The 17,872-nt window shown below is 38.8% G+C and overlaps 1 protein-coding gene across 7 annotated transcripts in view; it reads left to right on the top strand.

The window, feature by feature from the left end:
• GLIS3 (GLIS family zinc finger 3) overlaps positions 1-17,872 on the top strand; it is a 702,615-nt gene that overhangs the window by 623,269 nt on the left and 61,474 nt on the right. For all 7 annotated transcript variants that reach the window (XR_004350388.1, XM_032635007.1, XM_032635005.1 and 4 more), the window contains one exon: positions 5,239-5,380. Coding sequence is in view for 6 of the 7 variants with exons in the window: in XM_032635007.1 (XP_032490898.1) it covers positions 5,239-5,380 (142 nt within the window). In the remaining variant the exon portion in view is untranslated. The remainder of the gene's footprint in view (positions 1-5,238; positions 5,381-17,872) is intronic.

Below are 17,872 nucleotides of genomic sequence, written 5' to 3'. Positions count from 1 at the left end.
TCGATTGAATAATTGGGTACTATAGTATAGCCTCGTTGACACAAAACTAACCATCAGTGTATCCATACCCTACAACTCATATGGACTCTCAAAGAAAGGGAGACACAGTGCCTATGAGGCTATAGATAATAGGGGATGAAATGAGCCTCCCAGGAAGTAGATGGTGAAGACCCTATAAGGGTTTCCTGCTGTACTAAGACTAAAAGCCAAAGTGCTAACTGAGTGCTGCAGGGTCCTGTGATCTGGCTCTGCCCCCACCTCACCTCTCAGAACTTATCTCCTACTTCTCTCTCTAGGTCACACCCCACTCCAGCCTCGCTGGCCTCTTAATTCTAGAACTCTCTTCCCCTTGATATGTACTTAGCTAATTTCCTCAGTTCCTTCAAGTCTTTGCTTGAATCTCTTCTCAACAAGACCACAGTTCTCCCCAACATAACAATCCCACCTACCTTTCTCCTTTTTTTTTTTTCCATAGCGCTTACCACCTTCTATACAACTTACTTATTTAGTTCATTTATTTACTGTTTACTCCTTCCTCTAGAATATAGACTTCTCAGTAGGGATCTTTGTGTGTTTTGATTACGAATGTATTTCAAGCCCCTAGAACAGTGTCTGGCATATGGTTGAGGCCCAAGAAATGCTAATTCAGTGAATGAAAGAGAAGGATAAAGAAGGGCAGTGCTACTCAAGAACTGATAGGGTGTGGTTAGGGCAGCTGAGTTGAACGACTCCAGGGGTGCCATTCACATAGATTGCAATATGAATAAATATCCCTGGTGTTGTGCAACACAACAGCCCCTTAAAATAGATGAACTGATGAGTGGGACAGGGGGAGTGGTTGTTCAAATTCCATTTCTTTCTATAAAGAGCAGTAAAGGCTCCATAAAGGGCAAGTCCTTGTTGTCCTCTAAGGGCAGGTATTAAAATGGGTTGACATTTTTTAACCTTTTTTATCCCTGTGAAAGGGTAAAAATCCAAATTGTTCTTAAGAAATGAACTTCATGTAACCATTTATTATTATGAGGTCTGAAGGGAGACATAATAAGAAATGGTTACATGAGGTTCATGTCATAAGGACAATTTGGCTTTTGTAATTCCTTATTTCTACAATTCATTTCCTCTTCTCATAACCAGAAAAATCTCAGCTCTTCTAGAATCAGGATTCTTAGAGAATCTTCTCATCAGGATTCTTAGTGGTTCCAAAGTGTGGTTCCCAGATAACAGCATTATCATGACCTGGGAACTTTCCAGAAATGAACTGCAGACCCAATGGATCATTAGCTCTGCGTTGGAGCCTGCAGGTGATTCTGATGCATGTCCAGGTTTGAGAACCACAATTAGAGATCATCCCCATTGAAAAACTTTCCTCTTTCTTTTTTATATTCCTAGGAGCTAAGAAGATGTTGTTTTATATAAATAATTGGGTTTCTTACTCCAAATATAAAACCATAGTACATTGAAAGATATCCCTCCCAGGAGATGCTGCTGTGTGCCTCCTGCTTCACCCATTGGACAATTCCTGGACTAGAGAATGTTTAAGAGCCTTAAATGATCCAGAGGGCCTTTTCCTGGTCTAATAATCTGGGAGGGAGAGAGGGATACTAAATTTGCATATCATTACTGCATTTCTATGCATATGGCCCTCCTTCGGAAATTTTGCATAAGGTGCTTGAGGACCTTCTGCAAAAAAAAAGGTCCTCAAGGCTTATTTAATTTAAGAGGCACTTTCTAGAACCATGTCTAGTCCCAGAGAAAACCAAATTAACTCTCACCACAAAGCTGTATGGAATCACACTCTTGGAACACATGAATACTTGTCACAGCTAAGGAAGAATTGCCTGCCTTTGGATCCAGGAGTAACCATGGCTGTGAAATGCCTTAGAAAGACCTCATCAGTACTCATATCTGTAAAACCCTAGAATAGTTGGTAATAGAAAGCAGAGAGATGTTCATGTCTACTCTTAGTAAAACATGTGGGCCCCAGATCACATTTTAACGATGAAAGATAAATTAAAAGTGATCACCAGAACTCATTCTAAGCCTTGATTTTTTTCCAGTTTTTCTTACGTGGCATGTATTAGGTTAGTACCAAAATAACAAACATACCTTCCAAAGCCCCTGAGAGGGTTACGCATTAACCCAGATAGTCTTGGTCAGACATTCCAATATGGCTAAGCTGAGGAAATTATGTCTTGTTCACGACATGTGTTAAACGCTTCTTCCCTATACTTAGGGTCACTGTGCCCTTTTCATATTCTTGGACTAAGACCTGGATATGTGTTTGTCTCTTCATGAAGCTTTTTCAGTTCCAAGAAATACTGCTCTCTAAATAGTGACTTACTGATGTTTTGTACCTGTGTGTATGTTTTTCTTTCTGATCAGAGTCATTGTCGGTGGTGTGCTCGTAGTGTTTAACAACCAGCTTTCCAGATGAAAAAGCCCCAGTTTGTAGCATTTGTCAATTTCCATAAATGTGTAAATGCTATCACCATGACCAATTTCAAGCTATCAATATAACATCACTGCAAGTAAAGTTTGGAAAAAGTACACACAATTGGTATTCTTGGATTGGTGCAAGCCAGCTCCAACACGTCATTGGAATGTAGAAAATTTGGAAAGCAGAGGAAAGGATAAAAAGAAAACAGAGGAAATAAATTCATGATATTGCTGCTAAGAACAAAAATCACTTTTAATATGGATTACATTTCCTTACAGTATTTTGTCTTTGTTTTAATGTAATTGTTATCATTTTGTATACATAATTTTGTGTTTTGCTTTTATATTCATGAACATCATTTTAATGGTTGCATAATATTCCATCAAATTAATGTAACAATAATGCTATATATCAAACTAGAGCACTGCGTATAAATCTTTCTTCACCTTTCTGGCTATTTCCTTAAGGCGAATTCTAAGAACAAATGATTTCAATTATGGGTCTTGAAAAAAATATTCCCAAGTACCATTTGGAGAGTTTGAAACAGTATACACTCCACCCAACAGTGTTTAAGAATGCTTCTCTCACTCTACCTTCACTACAACTACTTCTTTTTTAAAGTGTTGGATAATTTGATACGTTCTTCTTTTTTTAACATGTAGAATATTTATTTATTTATTTTAACATCTTTATTGGAGTATAACTGCTTTACAATGGTGTGTTACTTTCTGCTGTATAACAAAGTGAATCCGCTATACGTATACATATATACCCATATTCCCTCCCTCTTGCGTCTCCCTCCCACACTCCCTGTCCCACCCCTCTAGGTGGTCACAAAGCACTGAGCTGATCTCCCTGTGCATTGCAGCTGCTTCCCACTAGTGAGGTGGATGGACCTAGACTGTGTCATACGAAGTGAAGTGAGTCAGAAAGAGAAAAGTAAATACCGTATGCTAACACATATATATGGAATCTAAAAAAAAAAAAAGGTTCTGAAGAACCTAGGGGCAGGACAGGAATAAAGATGCAGACGGAGAGAATGGCATGGACATATATACATTACCAAATGTAAAATAGATAAGTTTTTTAAAAAAAGTTTAGCATTGCATTTCTTTACAATTGTGCTGAACATTATGTTTATTTTCATTTCTATTTCTCCTTTTTAAAAATTTTTGTTCATGTCAAGGGCTGCATAGTGAGTCAGTCCCCTCCCAGGAGATTCTGCTGTGTGCCTCCCTCCTCACTCATTTGATAATTCCTGGACTAGGGAATGTTTAGGATCTTTAAATGATCTGGAAGGCCCTTTTCTGGTCTACTCATCTGGGAGGAAGACAGAGAGGGACACTAAATTTGCTCCCTCTCTCCCCTACTTACATCTCGGCTTTTTTCTATTTCTCTACTCCAAGCCCCAGACTCCCTCCACTTCTGCCTTACTATCCCTCAGATAATCCAGGCACACCACAGAGCAACAGGTTCTTCCCCCATATGTCTGCAGGACTCACTCCCTCACTTCTATCAAGGCTTTTTACCAGTGCCATCTCCAACAGACTTTCTCTGATCCCCCTGTGTCAGGTTGCCATCCCTCATTCCTACTCACTGTCTCCCTTCTCTGAGTCACTCTTCTCTATAGCATTTATCACCATCTGCTATGGCATATATTTTACTGTTCATCATCTGCTTCCCCTCTAGGATATAAGTTCCATAAGACAGTATCTCTAGAGTCTAGAGGAGCGTCTAATGCTCAATAAATAATTGTTGAATGAGACTCAAGCCCTGTATCTAAAGGGTTGGTTTTATCTTGATGAAGACAAAATCAATTTATATGTTCTCTTTAAACACTGAAGATAACTATTTGCAATATCTGTAAGAAATATATTTCTACATTTTTTGAAGATATTATGTTTTTAGACAAAGAGAAGTTTGGTATTTTTATGTAACTAAATCTTCCATTGTGATTTTTTTCAATTCAAATTACACTTATAAAATTCTTTTTCATAAAGAAATTAGATAACTTTGCACCCGTACTTTATTATGCCATTTTTATGGCTCTTTAATATACAAAGAATTAATTTTGTTATTGTGATAAAATGAAGTCTAATTTTTTAATGTGACCTACTGTTGGGATAGTTTGTTGCTTGTAATGACCTTGCTTTTTCTTGTTACCATGTTCCCTAATATTTTAAAACTTAACTTGTGTATTTTCCTCTCATGTAAAATCTACAGGTATCAAATCTCAATGGACATTCTTAATTATCTCTAAGATATTTTCATGATAGTATCTCTGTATTTTAAAAGCACTTTACGGAGGGGGAGGTGGTGGTGGGATGAATTGTGAGATTGAGATTGACATATATACACTAGTATGTATAAAATAGGTAACTAACAAGAACCTGCTGTATAACAAAATAAAATTAAAAAAACTAAAAGAAAAAGCGCACTTTACAATACAGACTAAATGCACTTGAGTTTGTTTTTGTTATCACTACAAGTTCTGATAGGATACAGAGCAAATGAAAGAAAATATAATAGGAAGTTGGGTTCCCAGAAGTGGAAATATCAAGGACTGAAGTAAAATCTGCCTCTAGCCACATTTTTCCTGAAACACCTGCCAGGTGTTATTAGAATTAGAAAGCTGACCCTTTTATTGACTCTGTAAGTCCCATGCCTAACCTGTAGTTGTTGCTTGATAAATATTTGTGGACTGAATTGCCTGAGCCTTACAGCATGATAGCCTTTCCAGAGAAGTATTCCAAGGAATCGCCTTCCTTTTCCATCTGTCTTCTGTTTTCTCCTTCTCTTAGCTGCGGTCCAGTGCAGAGCTCCATCCTGACCTGCTCACAGATTGCCTCACCGTGCAGCCCCTGCAGCCCGCCACTTCCCCACGAGATGCTGCCGATAGGGCGGTGGGATGCTCCCCAGGGCCCGGGACTGACCTCTATCCAGGTAATGTCAGCAAAGGCAGACCCAACCACATCAACTACCCTTCTCTAGGCCCTTCACTTTGGTTAATGGAAATGCACACATAAAAATGCTTCTAAGATCATCTGTATTTCACTTTATCAGTAGACTGCAAATTATCCCCCTCCTGTCCTCCGCATTTGATTCCTGAGCTGGGTTTGGCAGCAGACTGTTTTTTCTCATAAAGAAACAAAGTAAAATAATGCATTAACTCTTTAGGTTCTGGACTTCTGCCAAAAGTTCAGTGTACCCAACCCTCCCAGGTATCTTAAATTTATTAATTTGATTTAGACTCAAAGGAAATGTTTTCCCTAATGGAACAGTCACTATTGTCTTTGCATTGTAAAAGGAAGCCCCAGGTCTCTAAGAAAAAATTTCACATCAGTAAATCAACTTGTAAGAATGTCCATTAATGTTTGTCAACCACTGGGGGAGTAGGGTTGGGGTGGCACTCCCAGAATAGCTTCCTTCTGCCTAGGTTTGAATAATAGATGACTCTACATCTAGAAAAATGTTATGTATGCAGTGAAAAATGAGAAAGGATTAATATGCAATAAGGATGTTATTTTTTTCATTTACTTTCTTGCCTGGATTTGTGTGCATTTTCTACTCTCTATAATGGTGATATACTTGTGCAAACATGATTGGTTAGTCATCCTCATATATGGAAAGCTCTTACTGTCATGCTATGAACATGAAAGCAAAAGTCCCACCAGCTCCACATTCCAGACAATGGGAATTTTCTGTTTTCTGTGAATTACAAATTCTTCTCCCACTCCATCTGGTTCCAGAGCCAGGTTTTGGCAGCAGATTGCTTTTTCTTTTTAAAACTCCTAATAAGCCATAAAGAATGAAGAATTTACTGATGCATAACAGTGGAATAGGAGAAAGACAAGCTTGTATAACTTTTTAAACTTCACAGTTCTCAGCTGATCCAAATGCAGGGGAAAAGGCATTAAGCAAATATTTCAAGGGGGTCAGAGTCATCAAGACATCCTTAGTGTTGTCCCAGTGTTGGTAGCCCTTTATCAATTGCTTTGGGTACTTATTCTTGGAGAAAACAAAGCCTCAGCTTTTTGAGACCGTAGGAGATTAGATTAAAACTTATTTGAAAGGCTGACCAAATCTGACAGAGATTTTGAGTGCAGGTACACATAACACATGAAATATGCCAATGTACAATGTTACCAGCACCCAAATATTTTATATTAGATATATACATGAAAAAGTGTGACTAGCTTTTGTTTGTACATATGTCTGTTTGATTTGCCAAACATTTGATATATGAACATTTATTCTAGCACATTAAATTAGCAATCAGTTTAAAACAGCCTTTAGGGCATTTCCCTACTTATTTAGTCCATAAATCCATGATCTTACTATTATAAATAGCTGGAACCCAGCAATTAGAGAGTAAGAGCTAACCAGAATTGATTGAAAAATGATCCAACATCCAATATAAAAAAATATGGTGATGGGCTGGTCTTGTTGCATTTAAACTTCTTGGAAATGGATTTGGGAAGCCATGATATCTTTGTCTATGAAAAACATTAGTACCTTTGCTGTATGTGGCATACAGTATATGGCTCACTTTCAAAACTTAGGAGTCACATTTGTCTTGATATGTGCTTTTGGGTGTCTGGTAGTATTGTTAAAGTTTTTTTAAGAGGTTTAGTTTGAAACGGCTTTGTCATTCCAGACAGAATTCCTCTTTTTGTTCATGATGCTTTTCTGCATTTGATCTTCAAAACAAGCTGTTAACTTTGAGCCTCTAACTGTGGCAGGCGAGCTGCCAGAGCAGACAAGGAGCCTAGGTTACCACGGCGTCAACAGAGCGTCTTCACATTGACTCGAATTTTCTGTGGCTCTGGGAATATTAGAAACAGGCAGGTGGCCATCTTGCTTAACTTTGTTCCTAGAATTTTACTTCTCTAGTTAGCTTTTAAGTATGAAAGTTTATCTGGCCTGCTTCTTTCTTTACTCCTGCTTCCTTTAGGCTCTATTTTACTTTCTTTGCTCTTGACTTTTTTTTTTTTTAGTTGATTATGTTCTCTGTTTTGCTGAGTAGGCAACAAACAGAGCAGAACAAGGCAGTGAAACTAAAACAACAATTTTCAGCCTTCCTTTTATAGTTCTAGAAATGCAGTTACCAGCAGTGCATGTTCACACCAGTTTCAGACCTGTGCTAAAGATTGATGGAAAGAAGCCAAATAGCAAAACATGCCGAAAGAAAAGGAAGCTGTTCATCAATTAGTTAAATGTAAAATCTGAAGTGTTAAGGTAATTTGATGAAGATTAAGAGTTGGCTAAATGGCAAAAAGAATTTGGAGTCGTTCCCTTAAAATTCTATTATACAAAATCAAGAAAATATTTGTTTAAAGGTTGTCAAGAACTTATACCTATAAGTGCTAGTAAATTGATTTATCATAAAAATATTTTGATGGAAACTTATTGAGTGTATATGGGTGCAAAGGACCAAAAATAGTTTAGCATGAATATCATGATTTTTTAGAAGCCACAATGACTGGGGACTTGTGGTTTGAAGAAGTCATGGTTTCGAAATGGAAATTTTTAGTGGCTAGGAGACAGTGATTTGTAAGATTCCAAGGTAGGAATAGTTTGCAGAGCATTAAGGTGAACAGGGAAGATGGCAATTCTGACACATACAAGTCTTGCAAGTCTCCTAACATATTGGCTTCCCTTATTGAAACAAACTTTTCAGTTGATAAGACAGAGTTTGAGTGGAAAGGATTGCACGAAAAGACTTTTATTTCTTTGGAAGAAAATAGTGCCCCAGGTTAAAGCAGCCAAATATTACTTGAGGTCACACTGAAGAAGATTTAAAATTGAGGTGTTGTCTACTATTCTGAAAAACCCAGGGCTCCTCACCACCGCTCCTGGGTTAACCTGAGAGTAATTTTGTGATCTAACAGGGAGGCCAGGGCAGTGATGAGTAATTCTCAAGGATGGCTCACTTAGATTTTCTGTGCTTTTGTTCAGAAGTTCTGTAACCCAGATAGATAATGCCCCAGGCCAGCCTGTAAATTTAGGTGATTTATCTGGTAATCTGAGGGAGGAGTATTTCATAGCCAGTAGATCAAGGTGTGAATGCCACACTCAAGCCTAAATGCCTGTGTAGATCTTCCCATCAGCGCCCTCGATGAGCTAATAAAGTGGATAAGCCTATAATTAGTGAGTCTGCAATATCATGGACAGCCTGGACCAGTGCCTGGTCTTGGCAGAGAGTCCATTCAGTAACAAAGCATGCTCTGGGGAAGAATTTCTGTCCCATGAGTGATCATAAAAATTACATCTCCCTCCAAACTGAAACTGTACTACAGACTCAATAAAACATGGCCTTTGCAAATGCCCTTAGCCATGAAGACATCATAGAGGCCAGTGTGGTTGAGATATTTGAGTCCCACAGAAACCACCCATGAGGTGAAGAGCTAATGCAACTGGAACAAGGAAATCTGCAAGAATGGGTGGGGGCGGATTTTATTGTTACCACTTCTATCGAGTTATAAAATAATGATGTTTTAGAGCTTATAAGTCCTATTGAATTATCCCAATTTTGAATGTAACTAGATTTTTCAGGAGAAAAAAATGTGTTATGTTCAGATATCGTAGGGCATTGTAGAAAAAAGTCAATGACTTGTTTAGGACAGGAATTTTTGAAGCCGTGTAATAGTCGGTCCTCCATATCTTCAGATGCAGAACTCAAGGATACAGAGGGACTTCAGCATCCAAGGATTTTGGTATTTGCACGGGGGTCCTGGAACCAATCCCCCAAGGATACTGAGGGATGACTGTATTGTCATTCCCTTCTCTTCGCCTCGTTACTGGAAAATGAAAGCTTCTCTCTTACAATATCATCATTTTTTTTTTTTACAATGTCATCACTTTTTTAATATATAGCACTGTATTAAATCCATACAATATTTAGCATACTTTAAGAAATAGTTAATGTTTCATTTTAATGTAATAGCTAATGTTTCATTTTAATGCATGGTATATGTTTTAATGCATTTTCTACATTCTTGAGTTGAGTATATTTGCTATCTTGGGACAGCTTGCCGAGTTTCAGGGGCTAGAAATAGTTTCATATAAATGTGCCTCATATAGTCTACTCTCAAAAAGTGGTTGTTAATTCAGGGACTTTATTAGAAGGTTCTAAATTGGCACACAAATTTCCCAATAGGTTAAACTTTATAGGAAAATTGTGAAGATTGAAAAACATGATCTATGTAAAAGTCCTTAAGAGGGCATAGTGCACTGGAAAAAATGCAATAGTTATTAATTGCATTATTTTCAAAAGCACTGCTTTGTTTAGAATTCACAAGAGGTGAAAAAGGGACAGAACAATTTGGAATTGGTGTTGGACCAACACTAATGGGCCAACACCAAGAAGGAGGCAGATACTGGGGTTACAGAAAGGATTTAAAGGGAAACGTTTGGCAATAAAGTTATTGTCAAGTCTCTTTGATGTTGCCTTGAACTGCTGTCAAAATCTTGCATTGTTTTTGTAACGTCTCGTGTCTGTGGTTTGTCCACAGATTGCATTGGATCCATGAGGGTAGGAGCAAGCCTCATCCTTCTCTATTGTAGGCACTGATAGCTTTAACCTATAGATTTAGCCCTCCCTGCCCCTGAGCCCATCCTTTAGTATGCATTATGTCACCTGAAAGACTTATGAGAACAGGCTGCTGGGCCCCACCCCCAGAATTTCTGATTCAGTAGGTCTGAGTGAGTCACAGAATTTAAACTTTTTGCCAGGTATTTCTAACAAGTTCTCAGGTGACACTGGGTGTTGCTGGTCCAGGGACCACACTTTGTAAACCATTGCTCCGGGATCATAAAGTGTGGGAATGTGACTTTTAGCAAAACATGATCCGAATTTTGACTGGTGGAGTTAAAATAAGAATTGCCCCTAATTAACTAGATGGGGGGAATCCTTTCCCAATGAATACATATAGCAAATCACCACGATGTACACTTTAAATATCTTACAATTTTAATATGTCGGTTATACCTCAGTGAAGCTGAAACAAAAAAAGAAGTATTTAAAGATGAAGCAAATTTATCACGTGAAAACAGCATGATGGAACTCTGTCCACAAAAGGGAATTTTATGATATTGCTGATATGCTATATATTTATAATGATAAATGGAATAATGCTGCTCTGGTACTTACAATTAAATAATTACAAAGATAATAAAACAGAATCAAATAGTGGGGAGCAAAATGCCCTGCAGTGTATATTTCTGTTTCTTATTATAGTGACCCTATAGATTGATATTAAGCGTGTCCGCCCACACCAGAGTTATAATGGCACTGCTCATATTTTGGTTAAGAATAAGATCTTATAACCACCCAACTATAACCAAGTAAGTGTTCAGCATCTATAGTTAAAGAAAATTAAATTCTGATTCCCAGCCAGCACAGGGCACATTTGTATGTATGCAGCTAATGTTAGTGACTTTATATGTTTACAGGCCGCCTAATTTGGTGCTTCACACTTACTCCCTTGTATTCATGTTAGTTTTTCACACAAGATTAAGCTGAATTATTCAGTTATATAATATGTACAAGTTTTTGCTGTAAAAATATTTTTGTGGGTGAGCAAACACAATTCCACACCTTATGGAGGAGGAGAGGAAGGTAGTGAAGCTGGATGATTATAGTTGTGTTCTCACTGGGCAAAGTCTTCCTTGTCTTTATACAATATTTCTCCTTTCTCTCAATTTATGTTATTTTGTTGACGCTCAGATGGGGTGTGGGAAGGAAAGGTTGGATCTACTTTGAAGTGTACCCCAAGCAGGTCTTAGGAAGCAGACAGATGGCAAGATAGAATTCAGGATAGAATTTGTGGACCGAGGAGCTAGTAGCTTTTGTGATTAGGAAGTTATGGGCCAAACTTCTGGGTCCAAAGTTCTGACTTTCTGCTCCAAGGAAAGAGGGATAGAGGTAGTTATATCTCTTTCATGTGGAGAATAAACAAAAAAGAAACTGGACATTTTCAAGGTGTTTGTAGCCACAGTGAAAGTTCATTTTTTACATTTGTATAAGCACTGAAAATGAATGTTAGGAATAGCATAAAACTCTAAAGTGAAGGACATTACTGCATTAGCTTCAATATTACTTGTCATGTTTTGCTGTTAACAGTAATAAGGGAGCATATTGCAGGCATTGTATAAAGAGGATTTTGTGGAATTGACCCATTCCAGGCCACCAACAGCACTGACTCCAAAGACTGACTTTTATAGTGTCTTCCTCAATATTGTCAGAGGATTATCTGCTCCTTTCAGGTGCCCTGGCCATGTCTTGAACCATTAACGCTTCTCTAACAGTAGGCATTCATCCATCAGAAGTTACAGCTGCCTCCTTGGGGTCTTAATTTTCCTACCTAAGTTTCGAGGCTGCTCTAGCCTCACTTTCATGACATTGTTTCTAGTTGCTACCTGAGTTTAGCTTCTTGGACTCCAATCCTGTTCTCTCTTAGTGAACTTAGCTGCTCACATCTGGCTTCTGCTCTGACTCTCATCATCACTGATTTCAGAGCTGAGTCCTACCCTAAAGATCTGTTAACACCTAGCCACATCCTAAAAAGCCGGGGATTTATAATCTTCATGGAACTTTTCTCTGGGGATTTAATAAAAGGTCTATTCCTATGTTATAGGAGAGACTGCAGAAAGTAAACTACCCAGTTGACCCTTGAACAATGCGGGTTCAAACTGTGTTGCTGCATTTATACATGGACATTTTAAAATAGTAAATACTGCCATACTACACAGTGTGTGGTTGGTTGAATTCTTGGATGTGGAGGAGCTGCGGAGATGACTGCGGATACTGACGGCCAACTATAAGTTATACATGAATTAACACCTGCATTGTTCAAGGGTCAACTGTATTCATTATTGAAAAGAAAAGGGGATAAATTCTCATCAGCGTGCATAAGGGTTTGCTCCTCAGACAGGTTCACAGGGATGCTTATCAAGTTTTCTGAGAAATGGACACACTTCATGAAAATGAATTGCATCAGCTGCCCCAGAAGATTTTGCAATTGGTAAATAACGATCTAGGTTCCATAGTTCTGAAGTACTAAGACAGTTGGGGATCATATCTACAGAAAAGTAAGGATAGGCAATATTTAGCATCTCTTTTCTTAAGTCACATTACTGGCCACATTTTGTACAAGCCCCCGGATCACTGTGTAGCCAATCTATGCTCAAATAGAACATTTATAAGTGGAAATGTTACTTCTTCCTCTAAGTCAAATTTATTTCCCTCTTACTGAGATAAGTTACTGATCTGACATACATTAAATGACATACAGAGTGCTCAGAACAGTGCCTAGTACACAGTAAGTGTTCAGCATCTATAGTTAATATTATTACTTTTATCCAAATACTAGAAAAATATATATTATGACTCTGTAAAGCAGATAGGAAACAGGTGCCAAAAATTACCCACCACTCCCATTGTTTAAGGAATGGGAAAATATGGAAGCCTAAACAAATGGTAAATTTAATAAGCATCATTTAGTAGAATAAAAGAAAACTAAAATACAGTCCTTTATATTTCAGTAATTTTCCCAGTAGTTCACATAGCATTTTTTAAATTCTACTGTAGGTCTCTAGAGAAAAACAAACTGGAATCAGAAGCCCACTGATTCACTTGGGTGGCAATGCACCCAGAATCACAAAGTCCAAATTCTGTTTTGATTGGTACCAGTGTTTGTGTATTCAAATATAACACCGTTTTTTGTTTGTTTTTGTTATTAATAGGCCAGTGTGGTATGACAGAAAGAACGTGGGGCTAAATCTGAGCCCCAATCCTGCCTCTCCACTCACTGAATGTTTAGTTTGGGGAGATTACCTTTCCTCTTTGTAAAATGGTGGTAAGGTTACTGATTCCATTCTCACTAATTGTGAGAATTAGGTGAGTTCACATATGAGAGTTCAGTACACTCCCTGCCTCTGTTAGATGCTCAATTGATGCTCCTTTCTTTTTTTTCCTTCCTCTTTGCTTAAAAGCTTAGAGAATTACTTAGAAACCAAGTCCATGTCTGTGACAGGGACTAGAACCTCTTCTATCCATTCCTTTTAGTACTGGGTGCTACTACTTGGAGTTTAGAAATAGCTGTCCTGAGATAAATTATTCCTTCTGAGAAGAATTCAAGTCAAGATGAGGACTCAGAACTCCCATATTCTAAGACCCAACTTCAGATCTGTACATTAGACATTTTTTCGGTTGCCATAAAGATTAGAAGTATACTTAGGCTGGTCATTACAGAGTGAAAAGGTGCCTGATTGATAAATGAACTTAATCAACATCGAATCTGTGAGGGTGAGGTAGGAGGAGGAAAAAAGAAATAGGATTGATGACTTTGACCAACACAGTTTTACACAATCATTGTGTTGACCTTGCTGAGGTATAACCTTGGTCCCTCCTAATGTCATTTTGTAAATAGACTCTTCCAGGACATGTCATTTTTCTCAAAATATACTACAAAGTGTCTAGAAAACTATTCTTGACTACTTGCTTACTTCAAATTGCTTTTCCATATTTCAAAACAGTTCTCTAGTCTTTTCATGAGGGTTCTTAGTAGTTAACATGCAACAGCTAATGTATAACACCATGGGTCAAATCTGGCTTGCCTGCTTCCTGTTTTTGCATGGCCTGAGAGTTAAGGAGGGTTTTAAGATTTTTAAATGTAAAATGTAGAAAAGATTTTAAAGCCTTTAAGTGAGAACAGTTGCTCAAAGAATTGAGGACATTGCCTCTTGCCTGCAAAGCCTAAATATTTACTGTCTGGCCCTTTATGGAAAAGGTTTGCCAACCACTGCTTTATATTGACATCTGGGACATTCATCAATTACTGAGAGAGATCAAGGAAGCTTATGACTTCCATGTATTTTTTAAAAATATTTATTTATTTATATATTATTTTGGCTGTGCCAGGTCTTAGTTGTGGCATGTGGGATCTTTAGTTGTGGCATGCATGCAGGATCTAGTTCCCCAACCAGGAATCCAACCCAGGCCCCCTGCACTGGGAGCACAGAGTGTTACCCACTGGATCACCAGGGAAGTCCCTGGCTTCCATGTATTTAATCATATTTTGTTTTACAAATCTTCTAGTACATAAGGTTTTGTTGATCCCTGTAATATTTTAGATGTAGCAAATATTTTAGTAGTTTTCTAGTCCATGGGTTTGCAGAGATTTTTATAAGGCCCAGTGCTTAAAACAGATCACAGCAGAGCTGTTTTAGTTGAAGGGATCCAGACTACTTGTACTGCCTATTGCCTAGCATTCCTAGTCCTCCCTTGGGCATTCTGTGGAACCCTGAATGTATTGGCTTTCAAACGGAATTATCAGCAGTAAAGTCCTCACGTTGCAAGCAAACACCTTCAGATGCAGCCTGGGCCATGGTGGGAAGGTGTAAGCCCTCAGTGTTGTGGCTTCCCCTTAGGAAGAAGCTTCCAGAAGATAGGCAAGATGTGGTTCTGGTTCTGATGAGCCCAAGGGTGACAGAGCAATGAGAGGAAGCAGTCATAGTTTAATTCTACCCAGGTCTATTTTTCCTAAAAAGAGAAAAGTCTCAAACCCTTGAATATCCAGGATTATGTTATCTAAAATCCAGGTCTGTTGTAGATATATGTTAATGTCCAGGAGAAAAGCAAAAAGTTAAAATATTGGGCTTCCCTGGTGGCGCAGTGGTTGAGAGTCCACCTGCCGATGCAGGGGACACGGGTTCGTGCCCCGGTCTGGGAAGATCCCACATGCCGCGGAGCGGCTGGGCCTGTGAGCCATGGCCGTTGAGCCTGGGCGTCCAGAGCCTGTGCTCCGCAACGGGAGAGGCCACAACAGTGAGAGGCCCGCGTAATGCAAAAAAAAAAAAAAAAGTTGAAATATTGAACTTTAGGAACCCATGTGGTCACTTTCCAACAGGAAAGATGCTTACTTCCTCAAAAATAACTTTCTACCAGCAGCAAAGATGCTTGAAGTTCATATAACTGAAGACAACTGTCCATTCCACAGGTAGAGAAAAGCCTTTAAATTCCTTGAGAAAGGTTGTATGTGGGCACAAATTCAGGATAACATGTAAATGACTTATCAGAGTCTATCTTGAAAGTAAACTAGGAAGAAATACTGAGTATCTGAAGGCAAAAATGGGAAGAGTGTCCACTTCGTGGGCAAAGTGTGAAAAAAGAGGGAAGGGTTTCTCTGGAGTCACAAGGAAACCAAATTCTTCAGCTATGGAGGTTTTCCCAGGGTTAGTGGCAATTGCAGGCTTCGGTTCCCCACTATAGCACAGTTCCCCAAAAGGGCTATTGTAACTCCATCATACAGAGCTAGGAAAGGGAGAGGTGTGCTGGGAGAGTTCAGAGTTGGTAAATCAGCTCTTGAGTTGGCTGAAGGAATATTGCATTAAAAATTGGATTGGCTATCGGTGCTAAAAATCTGTTTCCAGAAAGCCTTCTCTGTGAAATGTTTTCAGAAGTCACATGAAATTAGAGTGGGTGGAGTTATCTCAGCAGTATCTGAAAGGGAGGAAACATCTTTTGTGGTTAACATGATACAGGTAGGAGATAGCTAAGGGATGAATAATGAGGAGTTGGAGAACCCAGTATGTTTCTTTACTAAAATTTCCGGTGTTTTGACTGAGTCAGACTTTATTTGCAAAAAAAGAGATGAGGAACATTCCTGTAAGAATTTCCAGGAATGGTTGTCCATTCCTGCTCCATCTTTCTTCTTTCTTTCTGCTCTCCTACTCTGCTCAGAATGGGATAACATAACACACAGATGCAATACTGGATTTTTTTCAGAGTAGTCTGAGTTGTTTGCTGGTTCAAATTATTTTAATGACTTTCTCTATAACTAACTCTCTGCGAGCAAATAAGTGTGCAGGTTGGGGAGTGAAGGAAAGAAAGCTAAGGTATGAGATTTGAGGTTAGATATGTCATGCATTGTCTGGAAAGACCCAAGAGGGCTGCGTGAAATGCTGGTCCCAGAGAATTTGAGACAGCTGCCAGGTGATGCCATTCTACTTGTAACTGTCTTTGTTCTGAAATGCAGATGTTTTAGAAGCTTTTCCTAACATGAAGTTAATTACACCTGGTGTTTCAGAATGTTTGATGGTAACCTTTGGCATTTACATGCATGATGTCAGCCATTATCTTCTAGTTGTGTTGCCATGTGTTCCAGAAAGGCATGTAAGCATGTATCCTCTTCCAAACACTAATAACTTCTTTCCTGGCTATAAATCCAGCTGCGTGATGTGGAAATGTAATTGAGCAGCCTACATAGATGTTTGGAGCTCATGTGGGAATATCTATTTGTAAGAGAACCTGAATATTCATGTAACTGTCCAGACATCAATAAACTTTCATTTTACCGTGTTTATTTCTGTTCCCCAGTGAACAGCAGCACTCTTAAGCTCAGAGTTAATAGGCACGTTCTTCAGAGATGTACCCTCTCTTACCTTAATAGGACATCTCCCTAACACATTTGTTTATCGGTTGCCAGGTAGCTCTCCCATCAGGTGACATGAGTATGTTTTCTTTGTCTTAGTGCACAGGTGACAGTTACCATTGTTTGCCATCAATTAGCTTGGGGTAGCATGTCAAGGATGTACAGGTGGTGTCACTTTACTCTGACAGCCACCCGATCCAGTTGAGGAGGGATTGTTTCATTATCCTCTTATCAGGGCTGCTGGATAATGATACTCTACACTGCAAAGTGGGAGAAAAAAAAGACAGGCAGAAAGAATAGATTTTTAGGGATTGGCAATGTTAAAATTATTCATGCCTCGAGGAGAAGGGAAAGATTAGAGAGCTGACAGGGCAAACCCTTAAGAAGCTTCTTTTTCCTAATACAGATGGAATACGGAATGATACCCTTACTGATGGAGAAAGAGAAGAGGGGGGAAGTGCCCAGACATTAGGAGGAAAGAAAAAGAGGAACTAGTCCCTCCTGCTCATAGCGAGCAGGCAAGGATTAGCTGCCATCTCTCTCCCATTCTCCAATTAACCTCAAATTCAGCCTTCCAAGTGCCCATACCGGGACCTTTTCCTTGCTAGAAAACTCTCTGGTTTGTGGACTTAGGTCATGAGAGCATTTTCCACTGAACAACAGTGCAACTGAATGGTTTCATGGTGAAATACAAAGAACTGCAGAAGGTATTGGGACACAAGTTTTCATTATTGAGGACCAAAACTCCAGTCACCACCACCCACCCCGCCCCGTGTTGGTCATTTTCTTCAGAATGACTGAAGGGAAGTCTTTTTTGAATTCTGAAAATTAACCACGGCTGGATCTTTATGCTGTTGGAGAAACAAACACAAAGAAGTGCTGAAAATGTAAAAATACTTCAAGATAAACTAAGCTTCAAGGTGGACAACTGTGTTGACATTTTAGTCACAGCCCATTTTCGCTCCTTAACGAAGTGCAGTCATGCTTGAAAATGACTTAT

This window comes from Phocoena sinus, chromosome 6, assembly GCF_008692025.1.
Source record: "Phocoena sinus isolate mPhoSin1 chromosome 6, mPhoSin1.pri, whole genome shotgun sequence".
NCBI lineage: Eukaryota > Metazoa > Chordata > Mammalia > Artiodactyla > Phocoenidae > Phocoena > Phocoena sinus.
This window is presented reverse-complemented; position numbering and strand designations above follow the sequence as displayed.